Below are 15,464 nucleotides of genomic sequence, written 5' to 3' on the forward strand. Positions count from 1 at the left end.
GAGAAGACTTCTCTACCGACGCAGTCTAATATCAACGGATTGTACTGAGATTTTTCAAGCCTTTAAATTTTGTTGATAACAATAAAAACATGAACCTGGATCTCCAAAAAATTTCTTAACATGTGAAAATCTGATTTCGGCAAACCAACACCCCTCAACATTATCCTGTAAATTATTTAGAGATATTAGATTTCAAGCATAACAATTAAATTTCAAGACAATTTTAGATTTATTACCTCATCTATTGATGATTAGCCCTTATGAGAGCATTTGTTATCACGAGAGAAGCTTATTCTTGGACACCCACATGATCTCCCCTCTTTTTCCATGATATCCTCAGTAAAACCCAATTTAACCGTACACCCTCTTACAAATTGACCTTGTAGATCACTTACAACTCCACCAACAGAGGAAAGGCCATAGTTTTGAGATTCTTTTTTTTGGTGTTTTCTTGCCGCATCAGCATGGAGGAACACAATGATTTCTCTCCTGCTCAATAATATACTAGAAATTAAATGCATGTTATCTAACCCTTGGAGAAACAGTTTGTGTAATTGTACAATAATATACATGTGTCATCAAATAACATCCATGGAGTCAACACAATAATGCATGTGTGTCATCTAACCATTGGAGAACCCCAATTGTAGTACTATTTTAGATTATAGATTCAACGCATAAAACCACCTTCAGATAGATTAAAAAATTCTAAAGATTAGAAGTAGTAATAACATTTGTGGGCTAGGTCAAATCAAATCAGTCACATAGAACAGCTTTAAATCCATGGACTCAACACAATAAATGCGCGGGTGTCATCTAACCATTGGAGAACCCCAACTGTAGTACTATTTTAGATCATAGATTCAACGCATCAAACCACCTTCAGATAGATTAAAAAATTCTAGAAATAAAGTAGTAATGACATTTGTGGGCTAGGTCAAATCAAATCAATCACAGAGAACAACTTTAAATCCATGGATTCAACACAATAAATGCATTTCATTGAGAACATATGTGGTTATATGTTAACCTGGTGAATATTCTTAATCTACTACTTGTTATTGACAGGAAGCTTACTGAATCATTCTTCATTTGAGTCTAACCAATAATCGGCTTGATTATAGAAAACTAGGGAGTTGGAGGCACATTTTCCCATGGGGATGCGGTTAAAGGGAGCAGACTCGAGAGCGGTTTCTAACGCAGTTTCTAAGCTGGTTTTGCAGCATTTCCAAGGCACATCATTGTCCTTAAGAGCATCTCCAATGCATGGTTGCTAGTTGGGTTGCTTAAATGTTATTTTGGTGGGCCCAAGCAGCCACATAAGATTTAAGCAACTCATAAATAACTCATGCAGAATTCGCTCCGGTGCATGGTTGCTTATTTTATTTTTAGCTAGATCTCACTATACATTATATATTTTTATTTTTTATTTCCACCTAAGGATGATTTAAATTAAATAGTGATTAATATTTATAACAATTTAATATATTTAAAATTGAACACAAGGACATTTTACTTACCTGAAGTATGATAATATAACTCAAAATTGAACATATATGAAAATTTCAAAATAGAATGTTTACTTGTTAACCTAAGAATTTTTTCTTACGGTAAAAAAATAACCTAACAATTTTTGTTTTTTTTACAATTTGGGCCAAGCGGTCACTTTTGTGACCAAAACAACCCACTGAAACGAACAAAACAGCACCCACTAAACTCTATTCATTCAATTTCACCTCTCACACGCACTAAACCCTATTCATCTACCTAATTCACTCCATCTCTCTCATACGTTCCAAACCATCCATCCATTCATTCAAACCTACATCTCTAGAAGCTTATGTCTCCCTTTCTCTCAAACCCACATCAACCCACATCAGACAACCTAGATCAACCCTTTGTTCTCTTCGATCGATTCAACCCTTTGATCGGTTCAATCCTTCTTTCCCTTTCTCTCGAAGGTTCCTTTGTTCGCTTTTGGGTCTCTCAGAACCAACGCTTTTCTGTTCGAAGGTCATCTGTTCGCTTCTAAGTCTCTCAGAACCAACACATTTCTGTTGTTCGAAGGTTCCTCTGTTCTCTTCTAGGTCTCTCATAACAAACGCCTTCACCTTCGTTTCACCCAAATCGGTGGTTCGAAACAAAGATCAGAACACGGATCGGAGGTTTAGAGGCTATAGAAGACATGCAAGCCGCCATATCGGAGATGGTTCAGAGGCTCCAGCCATCAAATTAGAGATGCTCTCCACCGCCATACATATTTTGTGAAATTTTGATTTGTTTCAACGATTTGTACTTTAGATCTTTTATTGTTAAATCTGTGTTCATCTCCCTTCCTCTTGTGTAAATATATTTCTGAAATTTGGGATATTTTTGCTTCTGTTTGCCTATTTTTTGGATTTCCTTGCACTGTTGGATTTGCCTCTTCAACGATTTCTCATTTCCCTATACTTTTAACTGGATTCTGTTGTTGAATAAAGAGAAAAAAAAAACAATTTTTTAAGCCTGGAGCAAGTTAAGGAGCATTGCTTATTTAAGCAACGTTGCTTAGCTTTTAGCTTTAACAACTTCAGGTCAGCAAGCTCCAATGGAGCACAAAAATAAGCAACGTTGCTTATTTCCTCCAACCAGGTTAAGCAACCTGTGTGGAAGTTTCTCTAAGAAGACTCTAGAACTAAGTAGTTTCATCCACTCGTGAATCAATATCATTAGAAAAAAGACATGATCTTCTGGATCTCCGTAGACCACCAATTAGAATTCCTTTAGAGAGAAGATACGGAGCAGAAAATACAAAATCAATAGCTATCGGGAATCTTTTAAAACAGTATCAACTCACTGCTAAAATTTTGGAATCAATTCACTTCTACGATATAGGAAATTTTCAATTTCACTACTATAATTTCATAAACTTTGTATCAATTCACTGCAATCCAATTAGAAAGGCCTTACGGTTTGGCGCGATGACGTAGAGCTGGGTAGAGTGCGGAGGATTCTAACAAGTAAGTTCTTTCTTATTCGAATCAACTTTGAGAAGACATCTCTACCAACGCAATTTAATTTCAACGGATTGTACTGAGATTTTTCAAGCCTTTGAATTTCGTTGATAACAATAAAAACATGAACCCATATCTCCAATATTTTTTCCTAATATGTGAAAAACTGATTTCAGAAAACCAATATCCCTCAGCATAATTCCTTAAAATATATAGTGATATTAGATTTCAAGCATAACAATTAAATTTCAAGACAATTTTAGATGTATTACCTCATTTGTTATGATTAGCCCTTTTGAAGGCATTTGTTATCACGAGAGAAATTGATTCTTGGACACCCACATGATCTCCCCTAATCTTGTAGATTCTTACGAGATCAATTTGGGTTCAGTAACCTTATCTAACTGCGTCTTATTTCCATATGGAATGACCAATATGGTCAACAAAAGTTCATTTGTAACATCCATGTCTTTAGACCAACTCAAAAGGTTGCATAGGATTGGCAATGTATCATGCTTGATTATTAACTATTACCATCACCTGACAAAATGAAGATCCAACTCAAAATGCAACTGAATCAAACATAACAACTGAATCAAACATAGCAACCTTTAACAGCCACAACAAGATGACCAATAGCGCATGCTGCCTACACTAGAAGGGTAGGTGATTTGTCCTCATTCAGGAAGAGAAACAATCAGGATAAAACATTCGTTTTTTGAAGAACTTTAATCCAAGGGGTTCCTATAAACAAATAAAATACAAGTAGTTCATCAGTAAATTCATTAGTGTTAAATGCTAGACACAATAAATTTTAAATGCACAACTAACTACCATTGCCCTTTTTTTTAATAATTATTAGCAATAACTGAAGTTAACACACACCCCACGCACCCATAGTGATTTGATCATAGCCAAATATAATCAGACTTCTAACCCTCGAAAGTCACACATCCTAGATAATCTTCAGCAGGAATAATCGTAGCGTCCAATATCCGGGGAGCTCCATCAATATAACGAGCTACCATAGCATAGCCCGCCTCATGGAAGGCCACAATCTCCCGGTTTGTTTTGGAAAGAACTTTCGGCTCGGAATTGGCAACAACAACATGTTCTTGTTGAAAATAGTCTTAGAGGGGGGGAGGGGAGATGTATCTTCCCGAATGTAAGAGAGGTTTGGTCAGCAACAGGTGCTTGTGGAACAGACGCATCAACTCCATCTTCTGAGTGTGGCTTTGAGTGCAGTTGTGGTGGTGAACAACAGTTCTTGATGAAATTCTTCTAAGAGGGTTTAGGGTATTCATGAAAGCACTGGTTTTTTAGTAGGGGTGAGGCTTCAATTGACTCATCCGGTATTTTTTTTATACAATTAGTGGCCCATCTTGTGACTGGCAGGGGTTAGTGGTTCACAAAGACAACCAAATAAAATTATGAGAGAAATAATCAGAGTTAGATGGAGATAAACATCAAACAATGGATATGAAAAAGACTGAGATTGTAGAGGAATTAACAACAAACAATGGATCTGAAAAGCCAGTCATGGTGTTGTCAGGCTGAAATTGTAGAGAGAATAACAACAAACAATGGATCTGTAAAGCCATGGTATGGTGGTCAGGCTGAAATTGTAGAGAGAATAACAACAAACAATGGATCTGTAAAGCCATGGTATGGTGGTTAGGCGGCAGAGTGATTACCAAAAATTAAGTACCATTGCACTTAAGAAGACTCTAGAACTAAATAGTTTCATCCACTCGTGAACCAATATCATCATAAAAAACACATATGATCTTCAGGATCTCTGTGGACCACCAATCAGAATTCCTCTAGAGGGAAGGATACGACGCAGAAAATACAAAGTCAATATAGAAATTTCGAAATCAATTCACACCTATAATATAGGAAACTTTCTATTTCACGACTACAATTTCAGAAACTTTGTATCAATTCACTGCGACAATTTCAAATTCAATTCACTGCTACAATTTCGGAAACTTTGACATGGATCAGATCCTCCGTCAATCCAATTAGAAGGGCATTACGGTTTGGCACGATGACGTAGAGCGGGGTAGAGAGCGGAGGATTTTAACAGGTAAGTCCTTTCTTATACGAATCAACTTTGAGAAGACTTTTCTACCAACGCAATCTAATATCAACAGAATGTACTGAGATTTTTCAAGCCTTTAAATTTTGTTGATAACAATAAGAACATGAACCCGGATCTCCAATATTTGTTCTTAACATGTGAAAAACTGATTTCAGCAAACCAACATCCCTAAGCATAATCCTGTAAAATATATAGGGATATTATATTTCAAGCATAACAATTAAAATTTGAAGACAATTTTAGATTTATTACCTTATCTATTAATGATTAGCCCTTATGAGGGCATTTGTTATCACGAGAGAAGTTGATTCTTGGACAACCACACAATCTCCCCTAATCTTGTAGATTCTAACTATTGTTGAGATAAGTTTGATTCAATAACCTTATTTAACTGCCTCTTATTTCCATATGCAATCACCAATTTGGTCAACAAAAGTTCTTTTGTAACGTCTATGTCTTTAGACCAACTCAAGAGGTTGCAGAGGATTGGCAATGCATCATGTTTGATTATTTCTTGAGAGAGGGGAGAAAGTGAGATATCAGGCCCAAGATAAGCCTCACTTAACATACTATTATCATCCTCTAACAAAATGAAGATCCAACTCAAAATGCAACTGAATCAAACATAACAACTGAAACATGAATTGATATTTACCTCTATGTAGTGATTACTAGCCGCAACAAGATGAGAAATAGAGCGTGCTGCCTGGACTAGAAGGGTAGGTGATTCGTCATCATTCAGGAAGAGAATTAATCAGGATAAAACATTCGTTTTCTGAAGAACTTTAATCCAAGTGTTGCCTACAAATTAATAAAAGAAACTAGTTCATCAGTGTTAAATTCAGGGCACAGTAAATTTTAAATGCACAGCACACTACTATTGTCCTTAAGAAGACTATAGAACTTAGTAGTTCCATCCACTCGTGAATCAATATCATCAGAAATAAGAATTACTCAGGAGGGGGGGTATGGAGCAGAAAATACGAATTCAATAGTCATCGAGAATCTTTTATAACAATATCAACTCACTGCTAAAATTTCGAAATCAAGTCACCCATATAGGAAACTTTAAATTTCACTACTATAATTTTAGAAACTTTATATCAATTTACTGTTACAATTTCGAATTCAATTCACGTCTACAATTTCGGAAACTTTATCTCATTTCACTGCTACAATTTCAGAAACTATGTATATGGTACAATTTAGGAAACTTTATATCGATTCACTGCCACAATTTCAGAAACTATGTATATGCTACAATTTCAGAAACTTTGTTGTATCAATTAACTACTACAAAAATTTCGAATCAATTCATTGCTACAATTTTGAAAACTTTCAATTCAATTTTCAAGATAGTTTAATTCACTGCTACAATACCAAATCGAAATCAAATTCGGTGGATCGGTTTTACCTGAACAGCGGATGTTGCACCTTCATCAGCCATGTTCTTCCCGGATCGAATCTTTCAATGTGCGTCGTTTTCAAGGGTGTGAAGGTTATTGATGTAGGATTTCAATCTAGGGTTTCATTTCTCAAGAGTGATGGTTATCGATTGTGTAAGAGCGGGCAAATGTTAAATGGAAAATAAAAAATGTGCTTGCTAAAAAACTAATATTGTTTTTAAGAGCTAAGAAGTACTCTTGGTTCATTGCAAAATTCTCAAATAATTAAATAAAATAAAATAATAATAAATAAAAATTACTATTGCCTTCAAACAATGCCTATCTAAATTTATTTATTTTACGCAAATGGTCTAACTTTTTGATCTAGCATTATAATTATTCTTGTTAAAAAACTTTTTTATGGATAGAAAAAATTGATAACACTTTTTTTATTACCCATTAAAAAAATGATTTATAATTATTTAATTTATGTGCATTTCCATCACTTTTTGAGATTTATTCCCACTTATGTAAGCGTTGTTGGTTAGGGTATTTATTCCAAATATCATTGACAAAAAAAATGATACAATCATTATAGTTTCACTTAAAGTGTTTGATTGTAAAGACCATAAAATATTTAATGTGTTTGAATTTTAGATTCTGCAAACTAAACATGAACGAAGGGCAAGGATTTATAGTTTATCCTTGAGTTGTTTTAAAATTTAGTTTTAGAATTGAAAAATCAAAAAAAAATTTTAAGATTGTGTTTGCGTGCATAATATGGTGCTCATTCATCGTTGTTGCGGTGTGGGTGGGGGCTTTGGAGATGGCAAAATGAGAAGGTCATAGGGGATGATAAGTGGTCAGTTGAGTTCACTTGTACTTGGATATGGATTTTGGACCCCTTGAGTTTTGAGCGTTGGTTGTTGCCTCCTAAGGGGTTTGTCTTTCTCACTGTTGATGGTGCTTATAGTCACACCCAAGAGCATATGTGAATGAGTGAGGTCATAAGCGACTCCCAGAATGTTTGGCAAGTTGGTTTCTTTTTGCAGGTATGGATGGTGGAGATCCGCTATTAGCGGAGCTTCATGCAATGAAAATGAGACTCCAATATACTTTGGAGGCGGAATATCAGAAAGTCGTATTGCGAATCGAATTGTTTGGATGTGATGGAGACCCTTAACCTTGACAGTGTAATAAAGTAGATTAATTGAGACTAAAATTTAGTTGTTTTTTCTACATCGAAAAGATAAATTGCACCCGCCAGGAATCAATCCCTATACCTCCCCTACACAACTCATATGTCCCTCAGCTCATACCACTTGAGCTGTCATACGGGGACACTAAAATTTAGTTTAGTAAAATGATTGTGACGGTAAAACAAATAAAATATATATATATATATAACACGTGTCATGAATTTATTGGTTGCATTTGAAACTATTATGAAACTGTCTTAAATGAGACAATACCCAAGAGTTCACCTTTGAGATACTTGACACAAATAGTTAAAAGATAAACATATTGATATTACCATTTGAATTATTTTGTTAAACCAGGATTTGCTTTGGAGACTACGTTGTTGCTCTTGATTAGGTCTTATTTTTTCGGGGGTTGTCCTCCATTTAAATTTTTATTTTGATAAGCTATATATATTATATTGAAATGAAGTACAAGGGTACTGAGTGAATTTGAATGTGTTAGAAAAAATAGGCTTGATCGTGATGGAAATCACTTTCCTTAAAGTATTTCAAGCACTCTTTGAATTTCGTCTTAGAGTTTGGATGCAGGAATACCCATGATAATCAGCCTTGATTCGAGTTTGCACAAGACTAATGAAAACTCGATAAGCAACGAAGTATTTTCTGGAAAACAGAGGATATGATTGTATATATTGAATTCTGAACATGCACTCTATTTATAGGCCAAACAAAACAATTTATAAGGTTGCGACCCTTCATGAATTGTGTCTGTTACCAACAGTTGCAAAATTCAAATTCAAAAACGAGCAAAACAAACAGACCTTACGGCAACCGCGTTGCCGTCGCCGTCGATGTGTCGTGCTCTAGTGCCGTCTACAAGCCACCACTAGCGCTTCTACGCCCACGCCCACGCCGGTGTCGCCGGTGAGGGGTGGTGTGAATGGAACATGTGACATAAAAGCTTGGGACCACCAAACCATGCACATGTGGCACTATATCCTCTCTTTGTCCCTTTGTTGAATTGTTGGCATTTAATGATATATAAATGCTTTGAAAAGTTGCTCCCCTTTCTATGTGGGACTTCATTCAAATCTATTCAATGCAACACATTTGTCATTTTGGAACACTATGTAATTATTACTCCTTAAGTAAATATTACAACAATCCCCCACTTGTTACATAAATGACAATGTCAATTCCAGAAATAGAAACACCTGAGTGTTAATACAGTTTAGTATCTTTCGATTTGAACTAAACCTCAGTAAATATTGTGCAGAGTATAATCGGAATATTAGGTAGCTGTGCTTTGAACCTATATTCCTAATGATCATACCGGAATAAAATTACACACACTCGTTTGTGGTCCTTCGCCTACATTTTCCTCGCCTAGCACTTTTTATGGCCATATGCTTTCCTGTTTTCGTGAATTTTTATGAGAGAAACTCCAACTCTCATTTGAGACGGCACCATCTCGAATTCATATAGGTGAAGTTCATATCGTATGTGATTTTCGCAAAACCACATATTTCGATCATGAAGTTCATTAAGAGTATATTGATACTCAACCCTCAATATCTAATAGTCAACATTGTTGCTTAATGTTGCATTTTCATCCAAATCAACGATTTGTTGTTACCCATTGAATCTTAGGTTAAGGTTTTCTTAACTTCAGATTGGGTTGCTACCGTTGTTGGAACTCTTACTCAAGGAGTTTTAATCCCATACCTCTCGAGGTATTCTTTACTAAGTCTCTGGTCAGTGGCTTAGTAAAAGGATCTGCTAGATTATAGCTTGTTCGTATATAAGTCAGTGAGATAATTCCATCTTTAATCATCTTTCTCACAAGAGAATGTCTTAGACCTATGTGTCTAGATTTCCCATTATATAGTTCACTGTATGCTCTGGCTAAGGTGGCTTGGCTATCACAATGTATCAACACTTTTGGAACATTTTCTTTAGCCAAAGGAATTTCCAATAGGAGATCTCTTAGCCATTCAGCTTCTTGTCCTGCAGAAGCTAGAGCCACAAATTCTGATTCCATGGTGGAGAGGGTAATACACGTCTGTTTCTTGCTCTTCCAAGAAATTGCTCCTCCAGCCAATGTGAATATCCACCCAGTGGTGGATTTATGATCTCCAGCATTCGATATCCAACTAGCATCGGTATATCCTTCTAGTATTGCTGGAAACCTATCATAATGAAGTCCAAGATCTTTGGTTTTTGAAAGATAACCAAATATCCTTGTAACTGCCTTCCAGTGCTCGCCATTTGGATTGCTAGTGTATCTACTCATCTTACCAACAGAGAATGCAATGTCGGGTCTTGTGCATTGCATTAGATACATTAGACATCCAATAGCGCTTGCATATTCCAACTGGGCCACTACCCTTCCTTTATTCTTTTCAAGTTTGACGCTAGGATCAAAGGGAGTATTTACTTCCTTAAATCGTAGGTGTTTGAACTTGTCTAACATTTTCTCAATGTAATGTGTTTGACTAAGTTCATAACCCCCACTATTTCTTTTAACTTTAATCCCTAAAATGGTATCAACTTGTCCAAGATCTTTCATCTTGAAAGAGGACTTTAGAAAATTCTTTGTTTCTAGAATTTCATCCATGGTATTGCTCATGATCAACATATCATCCACATAAAGACAAAGAAATATTGCAGTATCGTTCTGCACCTTTGTGTATAGGCATTTGTCACAAGAATTCGGAATAAATCCATTTGAAATTATGACCGAGTCAAATTTCTGATGCCACTGTTTTGGCGCCTGTTTTAGGCCATATAGAGATTTTACTAGTTTGCACACTTTCTGTTCATTTCCAGGAAGTATGTAACCCTCTGGTTGTTCCATGTAAATTTCCTCATCTAGATCTCCATTTAAAAATGCAGTTTTAACATCCATTTGATGTACTGCAAGATCATTTATTGAGGCTAATGCAAACAATACTCTAATTGTGGTTGTTCTTGCAACTGGTGCATATGTGTCAAAGTAATCAATACCTTCTTTTTGTCTAAATCCTTTGGCTACTAATCTAGCCTTATAGGTGTTTAATGTTCCATCAGTATGAAACTTTTTCCTAAACACCCATTTACATCCAATAGGTCTTGAACCTTTTGGGAGATCAACTAGTTCCCAGGTTTGATTAGACAAGATTGAATCCATTTCATCTCGGATTGCATCTTTCCAAAAAGAGGAATCCCTTGAAGCCATGGCTTCCTTATATGTTTTAGGATCATCCTCTAATTGTAGAATGATAGGAATTTTATGCACATCATTCTTACAATTACCTTCAACAAGGTAAAAGGAAATGAGTTGAGAATCGATTTCATCTGAACCTAAGTTCTTAGTCTTTCGAATTATCTTACTTTTCCTAGGTTCAGGTTGTATTTCTACAACTTCTTGAGAATCTATATCTTGAGATTCCTCATTAGTGTGTGTTTCATAGTCTTTATTCTTTGTTATAAGATTTTCAAAGAATTTCACATCTCTGGATTCGACTATGACATTAGACTCAAGATTTAGAAGTCTATATGCCTTACTGTTTGTGGCATATCCGACAAACGCACATCTAATTCCACGGGGACCCAATTTTGTTCTCTTTGGATGCATATTTTTGTAATATGCTACGCACCCTCACACTCTAAAATAACCAATATTGGGTGATCTACCCTTCCATATTTCATATGGAGATATTCCGGTCATTTTTAGGGGTATCCGGTTCATTATATGACATGAGGATAAAAGTGTCTCGCCCCATAAATTAAATGATAATTCAGAGTGCATTAGCATGCAATTTATCATTTCTTGATAGGTTCGATTCTTTCTTTTAGCAAGACCATTTTGTTGTGGTGTACGCGGTGCAGAACATTCATGTATAATGCCATGTTCTTCACAAAAAGAATCAAATTCTGTAGAGAAATATTCTCCACCCCTATCACTTCTCAGAACTTTGATAGTTTTATTTAATTGATTTTCTACTTCTGCTTTGTATGATTTAAAGGCATGGAAAGCATCATCTTTATGCTTCAATAGGTAAACATGAGTGTACCTAGAACAATCGTCTATGAATGTTATGAAATATCTATTTCCCCCACGGGTTAGCATGCCATTAAATTCACATAAGTCAGAATGTACAAGATCAAGTAAATTAGACTTTCTTTCAACACTTTTGAAAGGTTTTTTGATCATTTTAGATTTAACACATATTTCGCATTTTTCAAATTCATGAATGTTACATGAGATTAATTTGGACTTAATTAGTCTATTCATAGTACTAATACCAATATGTGCTAATCTAGAATGCCATAAGGAAACAGAATCAATCATATAAGCAGAATTGGAAACTTTATTAATAATGTTATCAATAGTACATAATTTGATCATTCCCTCAGCGGAATATCCTTTTCCTACAAACACCCCATTACGAGTTAATATTAGTTTCCCGGATTCATACACAGATTTGATTCCTGGTTTTCCCAACAAGTCCCCACTAACAAGGTTCCTACTCATCTCTGGAACATGCAGCACATTAACAAGAGTAACTTTCTTTCCGGAAGTGAAATTGAGTTCGACAGTTCCAGTTCCGACAACCTTTGATCGAACTTCATTTCCCATATGCACTTCTTGATCATCAGTTGATTCAGAGTAAGTCTTGAACGATGCTTTGTCATATGATACATGAACAGAGGCACATGTATCATACCACCACCCTGCAACTTTATCCTTTACAGCCATAACTTCGCTCACAGTAGCGATTATTTCATCATCAACTTGGACAGCATTCACTTCCTTTTTACCCTTGTTTTGTCTGCAGTCTCTAGCAAAGTGGCCAGGCTTTCCGCAAACATAGCAGCCACCCTTTGGACCTTTTGTTCCATTGTTGTTTTTGAACTTATTATGTTCTTTCTTTGGTCCGAGATGTTGCTGTTTGCCATCATATTTTTTCTTGCCTTTTGCAGTTACAGTATTTGCCTTAGAGAAACCAGAAGACTCAGCCTTGTCTCTGACCTTCGATTCCTCCTCGATTCGAAGATGTTTCTGAATTTTCTCCAAAGAGAAGTCTTCAGAATTGTGCAGCAGTTTCTTCCTGTAACCATTCCAGGAAGATGACAATTTTGCAATGATTACACCAACTTGAAAGGCTTCAGGGATATCTATTTTCACTGCCTTTATCTTATTTACGAGAACCTGTAACTCGTGCACTTGTTGCAGAATAGGTTTTGTATCTAACATTTTGAAATCGAAATATTTAGATATTAAGAACTTTTTGGTACCTTCTTCCTCAGCCTTGAATTTGAATTCCAATGTTTTCCATATTTCCACTGCGGACTGAGTGTCTGTGTACAGATCATAGAGGCGGTCGGAGAGAGTGTTCAGAATGTGTCCACGGCACAGCAACTCATCCTCTCTGCGCTTCTTTCTTTCTGTCTTAAGTTCATCAGAATCATCATCTTTTGGTTCAGCAATTGGTGTTAGATCAGGGTCTAACACATAATATATCTTCAGTGCAGTCAAGTTTGACAAGATCCTGGTTCATAACTTTGATACTGGAGACAGAAGCATGGGTAGCCATTTGAAACTACTTTAAGATTGTTAGAAAAAATAGGCTTGATCGTGATGGAAATCACTTTCCTTAAAGTATTTCAAGCACTCTTTGAATTTCGTCTTAGAGTTTGGATGCAGGAATACCTAGGATAATCAACCTTGATTCGAGTTTGCACAAGACTAATGAAAACTCGATAAGCAACGAAGTATTTTCTGGAAAACAGAGGATATGATTGTATATATTGAATTCTGAACATGCACTCTATTTATAGGCCAAACAGAACAATTTATAAGGTTGCGACCCTTCATGAATTGTGTCTGTTACCAACAGATGTGTCTGTTACCAACAGTTGCAAAATTCAAATTAAAAAACGAGCAAAACAAACAGACCTTACGGCAACCGCGTTGCCGTCGCCGTCGTGCTCTAGTGCCGTCTACAAGCCGCCACTAGCGCTTCTACGCCCACACCGGTGTCGCCGGCGAGGGGTGGTGTGAATGGAACATGTGACATAAAAGCTTGGGACCACCAAACCATGCACATGTGGCACTATATCCTCTCTTTGTCCCTTTGTTGAATGGTTGACATTTAATGATATATAAATGCTTTGAAAAGTTGCTCCCCTTTCTATGTGGGACTTCATTCAAATCCATTCAATGCAACACATTTGTCATTTTGGAACACTATGTAATTATTACTCCTTGAGTAAATATTACAACAGAATGATATTGAGTTTTCTCATATTGTGAGAGCTTCCCTTTTGTTATTGGGTTAAGAACTAAATTTGATAACTTTGGTTCTACCACGTGTATTTATTTTTAAATAAAAAATCAACAACAAATTAATTATTTTTTATCTTCAATATCACAAGTATTTGAATGTAATTTAATTCAGCTTACGATTCCCATGTGTCTGTATCCTAAATTCATGCTACCCTCACATACCGAATTGAAATATCCAGCTAGCTGTGAAATCAAAATTAAAAAATCAATCATCTCTTGCATTAATATTTTTTTTTAAATCTCTTGCATTAATTAATTCAACAGAATAAATCACCACCCGAAATGGACCATCCAATAGAATCACGGCATGAATCACTCTTCACAATATCATATCATAGCAATAAATAAAAAAAGATAAAGATAAATGACCCTCCTAAGCTTTGGGGGTATCTATATCTCTCTATCTCTTTCTAGAGACCCAATCTTAGATTACACAAGAAGCAAACCCTAGAAGCATCATGGCCCACTACAACATAAATTCATTCACATTAAACATCATCAATATTGGCACACCCTAGCACCTAACCTTCCTCCTATATATACAACCCAGTCTCCACCTTCTCAAATCCTCAAATTCTTTCTTCTTCTTTTTGAAAACCTTTTCATTGTTCATTGTTATGTAGGTTGTATTCTTGGTTAATTTGCATATATCATGAGCAATATCCCAAGATCTCTCACCGACTCTTCCTTAACCCTTTTCATTCTTGCCATATTATCAGCCTCTGATCCCTGGCCTTTCTCTCTTGTTTTCTTATAACCCTCAATTCCACAAATCCAAAGCTTGCTCAACTATACTTAAAGGTTCTACTAGCCTTCTTGGTTTTCTTTTCAACGATATGGGACTTGGCAGCGGTGATCATTTGATGAGTTTTCATTTGCACATACCTCACCTCCACCTTCACTTTCATCACCACCACCACCACCATGAGAAGAATAAGGATCAGAAGGACAACATCCCAAAAGGTTGTTTGGCAATCATGGTGGGTCAAGGGGAGGAGCAAGAGAGGTTTGTGATCCCTGTGATCTACATCAACCATCCACTCTTCATGCAGTTGCTGAAAGAGGCTGAAGAAGAATTTGGGTTTGATCAGAAAGGACCTATCACTATACCCTGCCATGTGGAAGAGTTCAGAACCGTTCAAGGCATGATCGACAGGGACAAATCTCAGCACCACCACCACCACCATGCTTGGTGCTTCAAAGTTTGATTCTATATATTATTATTGCTGAGGAAAATTATATTAATCATGTGTTTACATGACCATTTTTTATGTAATTTCTTTTTAATTTTCCTCAGCAGCAAGAATGTGGTGTGGACATGATAATGACGAAAAAAGATTGATCTGAATTTGTGTTGTTTTTTGGTATAATCGTTTGATCAGTGGAAGATGAAATGAGTAATTGTGATTGTGATGTAAATTATTTGTCTATTCATGGTTATTTTTTGAA

General features: G+C 36.0%; 1 protein-coding gene across 1 annotated transcript; it reads left to right on the top strand.

Annotated features, from left to right (window-relative positions):
- The first annotated feature begins 14,537 nt into the window (after positions 1-14,537).
- Positions 14,538-15,464, top strand: LOC130745789 (auxin-responsive protein SAUR32). Its single transcript, XM_057598175.1, has one exon. It carries the CDS (start codon positions 14,852-14,854, stop codon positions 15,221-15,223), a length of 372 nt encoding a protein of 123 aa, XP_057454158.1. The 5' UTR covers positions 14,538-14,851; the 3' UTR covers positions 15,224-15,464.

This window comes from Lotus japonicus, chromosome 1 (assembly GCF_012489685.1).
Source record: "Lotus japonicus ecotype B-129 chromosome 1, LjGifu_v1.2".
In the NCBI taxonomy this organism is placed as follows: Eukaryota; Viridiplantae; Streptophyta; class Magnoliopsida; order Fabales; family Fabaceae; genus Lotus; species Lotus japonicus.

Bases quoted from the DNA above. Each gene is read 5' to 3' on its own strand.
- LOC130745789 (XM_057598175.1), top strand. From the start codon at position 14,852: ATGGGACTTGGCAGCGGTGATCATTTGATGAGTTTTCATTTGCACATA.